The following is a 14,762-nucleotide window of genomic DNA, read 5'->3' on the forward strand; positions in this document are numbered from 1 at the left end:
GTACCCCAAAACCCAAACCTAGCCCTGAACCCTATAAATACCCCTGTACCTCAAAACCCAAACCTGCCCCTGAACCCTATAAATACCCCTGCACCCCAAAACCCAAACCTACCCCTGAACCCTATAAATACCCCTGTACCCCAAAACCCAAACCTAGCCCTGAACTCTAAAAATACCACTGTACCCAAAAACCCAAACCTACCCCTGAACCCTAAAATACCCCTGTACCCCAAAACCCAAACCTACCCCTGAACCCTAAAATACCCCTGTACCCCAAAACCCAAACCTAGCCCTGAACCCTAAAAATACCCCAGTACCCCAAAACCTAAACCTAGCCCTGAACCCTAAAAATACCCCTATACCCCAAAGTCCAAACCTAGCCCTGAACCCCAAAAATACCCCTGTACCCCAAAACCCATACCTATCCCTAAACCCTAAAACTACCCCTGTACCCCATAACCCAAAACTATATCCAGCCCTTAAAATACCCAAACACCTCAAAACATATACCTCAGTACCCCAAAACATATACCCCTATACCCATACTTACCTTATCCAAACATTTAAAAAAAACATGCTTTTACCATTCATGCATTTACAACGAATTTCGTTGTAAATGTATGCGTGGTAAAACATATCAAATGTAATACCATGCGTTATGATGGCATTGCAGAGTCATGGTACTTTCGTAATGAAAGTATGCGGAGTGATGGTATGCGGAAAGAAAGTAGCGTAATAATGGGTGTTTACCCTCCCCGGTAAGTACATTGGTGGCACGGCGGCCCACATCTCCAGCAACATACTCATATTTTTTCACCACCCATTTTAAAAATGCACAGGTCTCTCTCATTGATGGCCAGTCCCGACATACACTTTTAGACACACCTCCTGCCACAAGTTCTAGAATTGCGAACCTTAGAGCTGGGGAGCTACGTTCGAATTTCGGCATCAGCTCAACATCCTGTGATTCCAGGCAAATCGCTTTGTCTCCCCGTGCCTACCACAAATTAATGTGTTCTTCTGTAATGTAAATTGTGCTTATGCCATGTTGTCGAGTTCGCGCTATTAAATATTGCAAGGAAAAATAAAGTAGGGAAACCCGAGTTCACACACTACTGAAAGCGCACTCTTAAGTGCATCAGCAGTGCACTGTGGTTCGGAGCGTTTCACAGGCCTGTCACAGATAAGAAATGCTATCAAAACGAAATCCTACAAAACAATATACTACTGGCCGGCAACAATTCATACCCGGACAACATCGGGACGGGGCTACTAGTTCTCTATAAAAGCAACATTAATATTAAATAGTAACTTTATCTTAAATTTTATCAAAGATAAAACGTCTAAGTGGTCTTCACTTCGTCTCTATTGGTGGGGAGAATGGACTCCATTAAAATGACTATTGCTCCTAAAACATTTTATACCCTTGCTATGATTCCTACTCAATTTCCTTTAAAATTTTATAAAGATATTGATAGACTTCCCTCCAAATTTCTCTAGAATAATAAATCACCTCGTATTAGTTACAAAAAATTAAAGATACCCAAATGTAATGCTGGCTTCCCTGACTTTCTTCTATATCACAAAGCATTTATACTGAGACAAAGTGTGATATGGTTTACTTCTTCCTCTTTAAATAATTATCCTACTTGGATTCATATAGAGCAATCTCTTGTGATTCCTTTTCCATTGGCCACCTTGCTAACAATGTCCAACAAACCACATTTTTTAAAACAATCTGTTATTATCAAAACCAGTAAACTCATTTTTAATGACCTAGATTCAAATTTTCTATCTACTATGGTTCATACTGAAGACTTGTCATTGTGGCATAGTAATGTTATTACATTGAATAGAAATGTTAATTTCTTGAATTCTTGGATTAAGGCTGGTATCTTTTATCTTAAAGATATCTATTTCAACAATGCTTTCATTTCCTTTGAAGCTTTAAGAATGGAATTTAGTTTATCTCAATCTGATTTTATTAAATTTGAGTTTTTATGTAATTCAATTTTAGATTATTTTGCTCATGGCATTCCGTCTAATGCTAAAGTAGATTTAGTAGTATATATTCAAACTATGTCATCACATACTGTTTCCATTTTATATAAAAAAGTATCTACTTATACAGGAAACGATTTAAATATAATCTCAGCATTTTGGAATACTGAGCTTTCACTTTCCTTATCTAATGATACTTGGAAGATTATTTGGCTTAATAGTATTTCAAGCTCGCTACCTGTTTCGCTTTACCAAACCAATTCTTATATTTTATTCAATTGTTTATGGACCCCAATACATTTATTTCATGCTAAACTGCTACAATCTGAAACATGTTGGCATTGTAAATTGCATCTTGGTTCATTACAACATATGCTTTTTGATTGTCCATTAATCTTAAAATTTTGGTCTCATGTTTGGGATATTATACGAAAGATATTGCATATCCATGACATTATTTCTTACAAACTGTTGATATGTAAATCTGTTGGTCTTTTGCATACCTTAACTGAATTAGAAGGTAAAATGTTTAATTTTCTAATATCAGCTGCTTTAAAATCCATTACTTTTAGCTGGAAGGATATTTCGTCATTATCAGTTCATGCTTGGTGGTCATGGGTTCTTTTTACAAGGAGAGGTGCTCAGTTATCCTTGAATGGGGTTAATCATTTCAAAAATCTTTATTTCGATCACAGATCATAAAAGATGCATAGTATTTGTACACAGTAAAAAATAATTAAACATAGTGTGATCCAATGATTAAGAACATTTTAATCATAACTCTAATTTATTTCACTCTTTTTGGTTACCTGTAGATATATATGTATCTTCATAATTGAATATTTATACTTGATATATCATTTTACAGTCATTATACTTAAGTACTTTTATGATAAAAGTAGCTCTATTTTCTAACAGATTACATAGTAATTATACATGGCTCCCCCTTCCCTTCCTTTTTTGTTTATCTTTCCTTCTTTAAATGAATATTTATATATATATACCTATTGTAATTCATTATTGTTTTTGTAAATTTCTTAGTTTTGATTACTAGGTATTTTCGTTCATGAATAATGTTTCTGTATTGCCTGTATGTGTTAATTATTCAGAAAATTCAATAAAATATTTTTAACTTAAAAATTTAAATTATATAACAGGGACTATGTATCGAGCTTGAGAAACAATGAGGATGTCTTGAAGAGATGCAAGGACAGCAAGAGTGGCTTCAGAAGAGACAAGAAAGGTAGTTGCCAACCTTAATGTTAACTTGCTACATCCCCACAATCCTGTATAAGGTTGATTGTCAAATGTCACAGTTATTAAAGCAGCCTTCTGCGGTGTGATGTCACAGACTCACCACATTATGGTCTTTGGCCGACTAGTAAACCCTGAAGGTATTCAGGGCTATTCACAAAGGTTACTTACACTAGAAAGTAATTTACGCACGTAATTTAGTCCTACACTTTTTAATTACTTTACTACTCTTGGCTATTGCCAAAATCCAAATGTAAAGTTACTGAAAAAGAGGGTGGAGCCAAAAGTATGAGTGTAAGTTACTACTGCAAAAAAGAAAAAGTAGCAAGTCCAGCACAACACATGGCCAACTAGAGATACGTCATTATCCTCCCCAAAGAAATATTAGAGACAAGGGGGCCCATTAGGATCTCGAGCGGATAGCCACTGCCATGTGGGCGGTGGTGATCCGCCCGAGATCCTACCCCGCCCACCACCCATTTCCCCCCCCGCCATATTACTATGGCTGGGGGCCGCGGCGGACGGAGAGACCGTCCCCGCTTTTCTGCCCGCCAGCCACCGCCAGCCATATTTCCATGTGTGCGGAAACATGACATGCCTTTTCATGGCGGCATTGCTGCCACGGAAAGGCATGCAGGGATTGACTGCAGGGGCCCATTGCGGGCACCCAGGGACTCTGAGTGGTGGGGGGTGCACATGGGGGGTACCTATGGTACCCCCCTGCAGTACCATGCAAAACATGGCAGGCACCGTACGGTGCCTGCCATGATGTGCATGGAAGTGCACGACATGCCTTCCTGGCATTGTGGCGGGCGGTGCTGAGTGCACCGCCTGCCACAATGACAGGAATACAGGATGCGCCCGCCACTGTGGCAGGCGCATCCTAATTGCCCCCACGGGACCCCCACCCTTATGGCGGGGGTCCCATGTCCAAATAGGATGGCGGGTAATGACCCCCAAGGACTTAATATAAAATCCTATAGGAAATATTGTTAAATTAAATACATTATTTAAAATAGTTTAAAATATAAATACATATAATGTAATGTAAACAAATAGATAAAGTTAAAATATATTTATCATTTTTAAACTATTTTAACTACCTTTGTTGAATTTATACATTAGCATATTTTTATTAAGAGATATTTCAACAAATATTAATTAATTCTATACATTACTTTTAATAATAATAATCATTAATGTGAAATATTTGCTTTTACTTCATGTGGTAATTTATTTTTTAATTTAAATCATTTTAATTGTAATGGAATATACTTACGTTAGTTGAAGAGTTAATTAAAATTTATTTTATGTGCTTGGTTTCTACCTTTAATAAGAATATATGAAATTTATTTACTATTATATGTAGTGCACAAATATTTTTACTAATTCTTTATACATTTTAATACTCATTTTCAGTTTTCACTTCTGTTTACCATAAGGAAATCTCCACCTGTACTGTGGAAGGAATCTTTATTTGGTAAAGTATAGGGAAAAGTTAAAACAAAGGTTATTTAATTTTTAAAAATGTTTAAAAAACTTTTTAGTTAAGTATTATTCTAAATGAATTCTTCTATCCTTTAAAGAGAGAACAAAAAGCTACAGCACTATTAGCCTAATTTTAAATTGAATCTGTCATTAAAACAGTTTTAAAGTTGAAATTAAAAAACAAATTTCCACTAAAGTTGGAAAATGAAACTTTTTTTATTATGCATTGATAAATATTTAATGTGATGTATAGAAATGAATAAATGTAATTAAAATATATTTTCACAAAATGTAATCTTACATTAATATCTAAACTCAAAGTTGGTTGTTAACAATACAGTTATGAATATGTGCTATTTTTAAATATATTTGAACATTAAATTATATTTACTTGAATTTTAAATTTTTTAATTTAGTTTAACATTATTGCCTATTGGGTTTTATTCTAAATCGCTATCTCCATTTTTTTCTGTGGGAGGGTTTGCAGTACCAGCGGTTGACCATAAGTGGTGCTGGATATATTCTAGTTCTGAACAAAAGTCATTTACTACCTTTTTGGGTCCCTTTGTGGCACTAGTAACTTTAGAAGTAAAGCTTGTGAATAGCAATGGGCTTACTCTTTTGTGTGTCGGTGCACACCCCTCCAAAACCCCAGGCCTCCTCAGTACTTCCTAAACCCATCCCATACAGTAGTAAGTATGCCCCTTTTTCCAGCCACTCCCCCGATCCCTCCCATATTTACTACTAAGGGGCCAATGCTGATCTCGCTCGTAAGGTCCCCGAACGCGATCCGGCCGTAAAAAGTACGAGCTGGACGTGTGTTCTCCGCCCGACTCATACAGCTGAACGAGCGAGCAAGTACGATAAGAGAAATGCAAAGTTGCCGACCGAATCATTTCCGGGTCCGAAGCACTCTGCACGCCTAGTCCGTAAGTAAACCGTGCCGTGCAATGGAGGCAAATTCCGACTAAGTCAGTACGATACACATGTCGGACAGCCAGATTGAGCCAAAGTTTCTGGCTCGTAAAACATCCAGGAAGCTGCCTTTGGGGGTCCGCGTTGGACCCTCCGTCACCCGCAGCTTTATGACTCGAACACAAGGGGAGACCCAAGGGTCTCTCTAACACAGGCATGTACGTTGTGGATGGCTTTGATGCGTACCCACTGTAGGGGGCGCCCTTGTGTGAGACGTACCCATTCAGTCATAGGGAGCCCATGTACGCGTCGTATGACCGGCTCCCATTGACTTCTCTGGGTGTCCGACCGAACCGAGTCCGACAGCATGGGGCCGCATCGTACTTGCTTGGTTGGAAAGCACTCTGAATCCAGCTTGGTTGGAGAGCTTTCCGACCCAGATCGGAATCAGCCCCTAAGTAGTAGACTTAAATGTGTAAGGATGTCCCCATAGAACTGATAGGAGCATTAGCGGTGGTGATTTATACTCATAGGTTTGTAGCATTTCAGCAGTGATATTTTAGTACTACTAAATGTACAACAAAATTATGTTTGTGGAATAGGCCCCATAGTCTCTACAGCATCCAACAGAGGTTTTAAATCCATGGCTGCTAAGGCAATTTCCCTCCTGTGCTGGAAAGTGCAATTTGCATTGTTTCATGACGAGCTGGGCTCGTCATCAGCGTGCGAGGAGGCTACACCATGACGAGCCCAGCTCGTCATGAGCGTGGAAGGGGTTAAAGCTTCTTCATTAGGAGCACTTTTTAAGAATGCTTGCCTACAGAGGCAAAGGAAGTTCTTGAATTCTAAATGAAGAAATGGTGGGAATTTTAAGTTATAAGATTCAAGATCAGGGTCACCAATTGACCTAGCTGCCTTACCTGCATTTGTGCCGCTCACATGGTACCAGAGCCCAAGGCATCCATTCTCATAGAGTGGCTCATGCACCTCTGATTTCATCAAAAAGGAAGTCCCCTTGGCCATAGCCACTTTGCTTGTGTCCACAATCATATATTGCCCTGTAAAAGAAGAACAAAAAACACTGAATAAGTTGGAAATGCCATCCCTTGTTAATCTGCCCCATCCCTTATTTTTCATACTCCCTGTGGCACATGGGAATAACAATCTTCAAGAAGAAGAAACGATGCAGGCATGATTTAGCAGCAAACAAATGCTTACTTTTTAAATTACCAAACACGAGAGCCCTCCACCTGCCTCCAGAATTACCTCATTACAACAGTACAGAACCCACATGACAGAGTGATTATTGTCAGAGCACAACTAACCACCAAAAGACTTATGCTTTTTGACCTGAAGACAAGGAAGAGGATTTAGCCTTAAGCCTAGAGCGGTCAACCTCGAAGCTGGGGAACCAAGTTCGAGTTTCGGCAACAACACTCAACATCCTGTGATTCTGGGCAAATCACTTCATCTCCCTGTGCCTAATAACAAAACAAAAAATATTTGTCCATCTGTAACGAAACTGGTGCGCATGTAAAACGCTCTGATACCTTATATCTTCCAGTCAAGTTTGCCTATATACAACTGGTTGAGAATAAAGGTTCAAACTTAAAGAACACTGAATACTTTATCTTCTCAACTTCAAATAAACTTTATTTCGGTCATGGACCATAAAAGATGCAAAATACCCAATACACTCATTAAAAAGCATCATGAAAAATAAGAATACATCCATTAGTTGCAAAAGATAAACAAATTACATTTCTCACAGGTTAAAAAGATAAAAGTGAGCTAAAAAGGTGTTTAAATATATACAGTAACCCTACTAGCAGAAAGATGGGAATTTACCCACGGGTCAAGATGCCCTGGAACAGTTCTTATCAATCAGTGAATACCTGTTGAAAGTGACAAGGTAAAGGAAAGTGGAGATGGTATTTGTAACATTCCAAATCAAATGTGTTTAAATGGACAATCCAGCCCACAACATAGATTTGGGTTGACCTCACTGTCAAATGTCGGAGAAGGGTAATTGCAAGCTCAGAAGATCTGTAAACATTGTTTTGAATAAATAATGCTAATTATTGAGGGCACAGGACTTCTTGGCAATCCAGAGATCAGCCTGCTTCTGAGCAAAACTCAAATGCACAGTGATGGAGAAATTTGATTGCTCCCCCGTCACATATTCTTTAAGGTAAAGTAGGTTCCCTACCACTATATTGCTGGTGTTAAGAATAGCACCTTGACAATTTATTGGTAGGCAATGCAATGGTTGCAATATGTTTCTGGTTTAATATTTCAATCTCGATATAGAAATAATCTGAGATATATAATATCATCTAGTCTGGAAGCCCATTCAGAAAGCCATAGACTTTGAAGATGGTATCTTTGAAAATGCCACAGTCAGAATTTACAAAGATGTTTAGACTTCTGCCTTGAAAAAGGAAAGGAAGGCCCAAAGATGACCAGCTAATGAAGACAACCAGTGTGTTGTAATGGAGTACCACCAGTATTCAAAAGCCATAATAGAAGCAAAACTTAACGGAACATGCACATTTTTTTAAATGAAAATGTTGACCTACTCTATTATTGTTTTAACGTCAGCTAGATTTCCACTTAAAAAACTCCTTCAATCTATCTTATTTCTAACTTGTTTAAAGAGGTTTTCTTAATTTGTATGTCCTGCAATTTAGGAACTACTGTCAGTCCTTGAACCAGGAAGTGGCATCATCACAGATAAATAGTAAGCACAATCTGCAGATATATTACACCTACAGATATATTACACCTGCAAAGAAAAAAACTATTGAACTAATTTAGTCTTCTCTAATTTGCTCCACAATGAAAATGTAAATGATGAAAGGACCTTAAAAAATATGAAATCAAAGAAACTTCATAAATAAAGTTACATCAGACACTTGTTACTATCTACCATCATTGGCTTAAGAATGTCCTACCCATGATGGTCTCTGTGGTGTGATCCATGAGAGGACCTCCTCTGGTGATGCCGCTGAAGTTGCTTTGTCGGACCCACAAGTGGTTTGTTTCATTGGAATAACCACACAGGCCTTCCTCAAAGGAGCAGTGCACCTGAGCTACACAGGGCCCCGACCGCACGGTGATGTCATCAATGGCAATGTTGCCTAAGGGGCCACCAAGCACGGCATCGAAGATCAGCTGCAATGAACAAAAACCAGCATGTCAAGGAATCTTGCAGAGAATAATAAACTTAAAGGTGAATAACATGGGAATCATCACAGTACTTTGTCCATTTCCTGACTTCGTCTTTACTGTAGAAAAGCAGGCAACTCTGGAGTCGGTAGCCCACCCATGACTGTGAAGGAGGAGATAGTGCCTCTGCTGCTCCGCATACATGGCGAAATTATGCCTTAAATGTGTTGCCATGAAGATTCTAGACTAGCAAGACAGAACTAGCAGAACACTGCTATCTTTGGGGCAACATGTGAAAACCCGGAATTAGGCTCTACAAACCCAAGGTGCAACTGTCTCAGGCCGTCTGTTTGGCAATGGGGTCTAAAAATGAGTCAATGTAATCCCTTTATTAGGCGTTAGTCTTCCCAGTTAAGGCCACCGTTTATAGAATAAGTAATAATGCTGAGTAAAACAGCTCTTTAGGTTACAAGCTCATTCAAGAGGACAATATTTACCATAAGAATGGTGCTGTTTCTCTCCCTGCCACCACCAAATGTGTCCGACAAGTGATAAGTTTTATAATGTGCATGGATAATTTAGTGCCTTAAGGATCAGTTGAGTTCCATGGCACAAAGCAATGTATACTTTGACGGCATCTTCAAGTACTCCACTTAGGAAAATATGTCTCAACTGCCTGGAGGTGAGAGTCATTTTCAATCTTCAAACTCTTCTATCAGTGTGCTATGATCACTGTCCAGTCTCCGAAGGATTCTGAGCCTATGTCCAGTTTGCTAATGAATTAACTTGGCTGTGTTCGACCTTTATTTTTCTGGCAACTCTAGTAGGATTGGTAAATGTCTCCGTATAATGAGGTCTGTTAAAGAGGCTGGTTAAATCTCTGCACCTGCACAGTGCGAAAAACAACATATCACCTACAGTGAACACATTTATGAATATTTTTTATTCAGATACAATTTGTGATAAGGAACCTCTGCCCTGCCCATGTTAGAAATCATAATTTTTTTTAATAAAAGTGGAAGCTACATAGGTGAGCAAAATAAGTTGAAGTTGTGTACATCATCCTAAAAGGTGTTCCTAACTGTTGAGGTCAAGCTTGGACAAGGGGTTCCATAATGTTCTTATTTCTACTATGAATCGAACATTAATATCAGGGACTTCTATTCCTAAGTAAGTTTCTAGAATTTACCCATGTCCAGCATACAAAGTAGCAAATTTAAAATTATTTTTCATATTTGCAACCCCTTTCCTTCTAGCTGATTCGCAGACTTTGTTTCTGCTGGAGCTTGCAGCTCAACTAACCTGTAGTCTCAAGTGATTTTGCACGGTTTTCATTAGTTGCTTTCAGTTGTTGCATTGAATTGAGCTGGCTTGGACAATGATTGAAGCATTGGGTTGTTTCTGTAACAGAAAAATTATGTATTCCGGGTCTGTGGGTATGTCACGTATATTCTTGATCCGGATGATGGTCTATAACAGTTGTTGAATATATAACGCACTTGTTTCTAGCATCACACGTCCAATTCTCATGGATGAGCCATATCACTCTTTTTGATCTTTTATTTAAAGGGTTGACACACTATTTATCACACCACTTCTTCAACCGTTTGTATGGAATTGATTAATATTGGTTTGATTTGTGCCCACATTTTGTTTAAAGGTGTCTCTTTTGTGTCATAGCTCTGATTGATTGATTGATTGCATATATACAGATAACAATATTTAATTGTGGACAGGGGAAAAATCCACCCAGTTTTTTGAATGATTCCAATACGGAGAATGGCTACCTTTGGGAATCATTGCTATCTTGTACTATGAACTCCGGGGATATTGAATTATACATTAAGAAAAATCAGTAAAGATGGTGGACATCTTCTCTTTGTACCAAAATCATAGTTTCTCACAAATTGTCTATTCTGATTTTATTCCCCACACACTTTTACCTCTAAACCTAGCATCATTGTTCAGCAAAAGGGTGCACTTTATCTTTATCAGCTGAAATGCCACCTCCCCCACTGCTATGACCTTAACATCGGCAAAATGTACCACATCTCACACTGCACTCTGCCAAAACCATGACCACAATTAATGTACTAAAGACATCTTCAAGCATGACTTATGCAGTAAACTCCTCTTTTCCTTACCCTTCCTTTTTCTAAGTCTTCAAACTCCTAACAATCATCTAATACTCAGGTCATAGTCCCTCTACAGACCTCAGGAAGGCTGATTTAGACTGAAATAGGTATGTAAGAATCACAACCTTGCCGTCAGCCTACCATGCATACAGTTCCCTGTACAAATCCATCAACCACCTCGTTGCATAATTGAAACACACTGCCTTGTCAGTACCAAACTACCCAGGCACCTAGGTGATTTATTTATCCTTCCTGGCACCCCTCCATTGTAAAGTATGCGCTATCAACCTTCGATCTGACTATTGCTTGAGCACCTACAAATTATCCTCAATAGTTGACTAGTTCCCTCATCCCTTTTGCCCCATCTGGCTGATGTTATTTAGACAAAAAAAACAGTTGATGGACAGAATGCAGAACAATGTCATACATTCACCCCAGTACAGAGATCTGGGTCTAAATCCATCGTTTTTTTGCTCGCCATGCCATTCCAGTTTGAACCAAGCCATATGCAAATCAGTCTTGACCCTGTGCCTCACGGAAACAGTCCAGCACGAACTGCCAAGCCAGGTCCTCCCTGGACTGGAAACAAGTATCCTAGGACCGGTTTTGGAGTTTCAGCTCTCTTCAGCCAGGATAGCTTAATTCCAGTGGCATTGAGAGCACTGGACCAACGTCTGGGCATACCCATACCACTCGGGTTGACAAACGCAAAAACAACAGTTGATACACAGAATGCAGAACAATGTCATACATTCACCCCAGTACAGAGATCTGGGCCTAAATCAATCGTTTTTTTGCTCGCCATGCCATTTCAGTTTGAACCCAGCCATATGCAAATCAGTCTTGACACTGTGCCTCATGGGAACAGTAAAGCCCGAACTGCCAAGCCAGGTCCTCCCTGGACTGGAAACAAGCATCCTAGGACCGGTTTCGGGGTTTCACCCCTCTTCAGCCAGGGCTGGGGGTGAATGTTTGACAATGTTCAACATTCCATCCATCATCTTTTTGTGTTGCATTTTCACCCTAAGTGGGAAGGGTATGCCCAGACGTGGGTCCAGTGCTCACTATGCCACTGGAGTCAAGCTATCCTGGCTGATGAGGGCTGAAAGCCCAACTCCGGTCCTAGGATGCTTGATTCCAGTCCAGGGAAGACATGGCCTGGCAGTTTGGTCTGGACTGTTCTCATGACCCACAGGGTCAAGACTGATTTGCATATGGCTATGTCTGAACTGGGGTGGCGTGGTGAGCATAAAAATGATGGATTAAACCCAGATCTGTGACTGGGGGTGAATATTTGACAATGTTCAACATTCCGTCCATCATCTTTTTGTGTTGCATTTTCACCCTTAGTGGAACGGGTATGCCCAAACGTGGGTCCTGTGCTCACTACGCCACTGGAGTCAAGCTATTCTGGCTGATGAGGGCTGAAAGCCCGAAACTGGTCCTAGGATGCTTGATTCCGGTCCAGGGAAGACATGGCCTGGAAGTTCGGTCAGCACTGTTCCCATGAGGCACAGGGTCAAGACTGATTTGCATATGGCTATGTCTGAACTGGCGTGGCGTGGTGAGAAAAATAACGATGGATTAAACCCAGATCTGTGACTGGGGGTGAATATTTGGCAATGTTCAACATTCCGTCCATCATCTGTTTGTGTTGCATTTTCACCCTAAGTGGGAAGGGTATGCCCAGACGTGGGTCCCGTGCTCACTATGCCACTGGAGTCAAGCTATCCTGGCTGATGAGGGCTGAAAGCCCCAAACCGGTCCTTGGATGCTTGATTCCAGTCCAGGGAAGACTTGACCTGGCAGTTCGGTCTGGACTGTTCCCATGAGGTACAGGGTCAAGACTGATTTGCATATGGCTATGTCTGAACTGGGGTGGCGTGGTGAGCAAAATAACAATGGATTAAACCCAGATCTGTGACTGGGGGTGAATGTTTGACAATGTTCAATATTCCGTGCATCATCTTTTTTTGTTGCATTTTCCCCCTAAGTGGGAAGGGTATGCCCAGACGTGGGTCCTGTGCTCCTTACGCCACTGGAGTCAAGCTATCCTGGCTGATGAGGGCTGAAAGCCCGAAACAGGTCCTAGGATGCTTGATTCCGGTCCAGGGAAGACATGGCCTGGCAGTTCTACCTGGACAGTTCCCATGAGGCACAGGGTCAAGACTGATTTGCATATGGCTATGTCTGAATTGGGGTGACGTGGTGAGCAAACTAATGATGGATTAAAGCCAGATCTGGGGGTGAATGTTTGACAATGTTCAACATTCCGTCCATCATCTTTTTGTGTTGCATGATGTTAGTTAGACCCTAATGAATTACTATCATTCTAATTACAATGTGTAGATATATAGTGGTCTTGTACTTCTCACTATCCGCCCTTAACTTCAAATGTTGGTTTATGTTAGCAGTCACTGATTTCTGAGTTCTAAGTACCTTTTGCAGTAAACCCTAGGCAGCACATATTTTTCATATGCAGGTGCAATAAATGCAAACACAAAGAAAGTGAAATTACCTGGTATTCTTCCCCACTGTGGTCAATTGTTTGATATCCGAGGTGCCAAGCGTTCCCATGGGTTCCTGTTTGGGTCCAGAGGAGGGTCTCAGATTCTCCATGTCTGATCTTCAGGTTCAACGTACCTGTGATACAGCAAAAGGCATTAATTGGAAGTATGAATGGCTCATGGCTTAATACATGATATGCCAAAAGTGGTACCCAAGGGTATTGTAGCGGGAATTCCGTTCTCCTACAGAAATGTGCATAGAGACCTGGAACCTCGGTGAATTAGGATGGGCCAAAACTCACCTCAGTACCCAAAATCCCCTTACCGAGCTAGCTACAGTGTCTCATTGGACATTACAAACTCCCAATGTTTAGACAGACCAGAACATGAACTTAGATTACCTCAGGTATCGTTGAACACATGAACACTCTTTCGTTATATAATCATTACAAACCAGAACGTGGAGTAAAAGAGGACACGTGCATGTTTGAAATATTTATTTACTAATGCAAGGTTCTCAAACGCAGTATCTTGTACAATACTAGCAAACATATTATAAGCAACAAAGTTATCAGCATAGTTACTAGTCCATAAAAGGCGAATGGTGACAGCATACTAAGATGCTGTAATGAATAGGAATTAACAATACCTAATTCACACCCTCCCTATTTAGCATAGTATTTTATATCTATGAAGGTCTCATTTGGGTTTTAGCAGGGCGGACCCATACCTCAAAACCTCAGTGGCAGAGGATCACATCATCTTCCACCAGCTCTCTGCATGCGAAGCACCATCAAGTGGTTCTCTTGTGTGTGCAGCACAACAATATAAATCCCGCCTAGAGCCAGATTTTGGCAGCAGCATGTGTGTTATGTCTATGGACGTGCGAAGATCAGACCTCACAACAACATCGTGTTTAGTTATCCTTGCAGCCTTCAGCACTCACTGTGCAGACAGTGTACCGAGCAAAACTGATATCAGAGCAATAACATATTATTTCTCAAGTAAATCACAAAGCTCATCTGGGTTGAAAGCTAAATTAACAATTATGTGTTGTGTGCAACACAGTATGTAGAAAAGAAGTAGCTATATGACACCCCCCAATGATCCGAGCACGGACAAAAGCAAGGCAAGGTAAAAGCAGAACAGGGGCATAACATGAAAGCAAAGTTCAATAATAATGAGCTAAGCTAATCTGAAAAGGCATACATGATGGCCTATAGTGGCCAAAATAAAAGGTTCAAAAACCCCCAAAGATAAAGTCAATAGGCCTGGGGCGTAAAAAAAACTCAGA

General features: G+C 40.2%; 1 protein-coding gene across 1 annotated transcript in view; it reads right to left on the minus strand.

Annotated features, from left to right (window-relative positions):
- Positions 1 to 14,762, minus strand: part of MAMDC4 (MAM domain containing 4) — a 607,580-nt gene that overhangs the window by 151,870 nt on the left and 440,948 nt on the right. Inside the window, exons 19-21 of the mRNA XM_086921169.1 lie at positions 13,480 to 13,604; positions 8,613 to 8,832; positions 6,579 to 6,716 (exon numbers count right to left, since the gene is read on the minus strand). Of these exons, the coding sequence (XP_086777295.1) occupies positions 6,579 to 6,716; positions 8,613 to 8,832; positions 13,480 to 13,604 (483 nt within the window). The remainder of the gene's footprint in view (positions 1 to 6,578; positions 6,717 to 8,612; positions 8,833 to 13,479; positions 13,605 to 14,762) is intronic.

The sequence above is a fragment of the Lissotriton vulgaris genome, chromosome 5 (genome assembly GCF_964263255.1).
Source record: "Lissotriton vulgaris chromosome 5, aLisVul1.2, whole genome shotgun sequence".
NCBI classification, from domain to species: Eukaryota; Metazoa; Chordata; class Amphibia; order Caudata; family Salamandridae; genus Lissotriton; species Lissotriton vulgaris.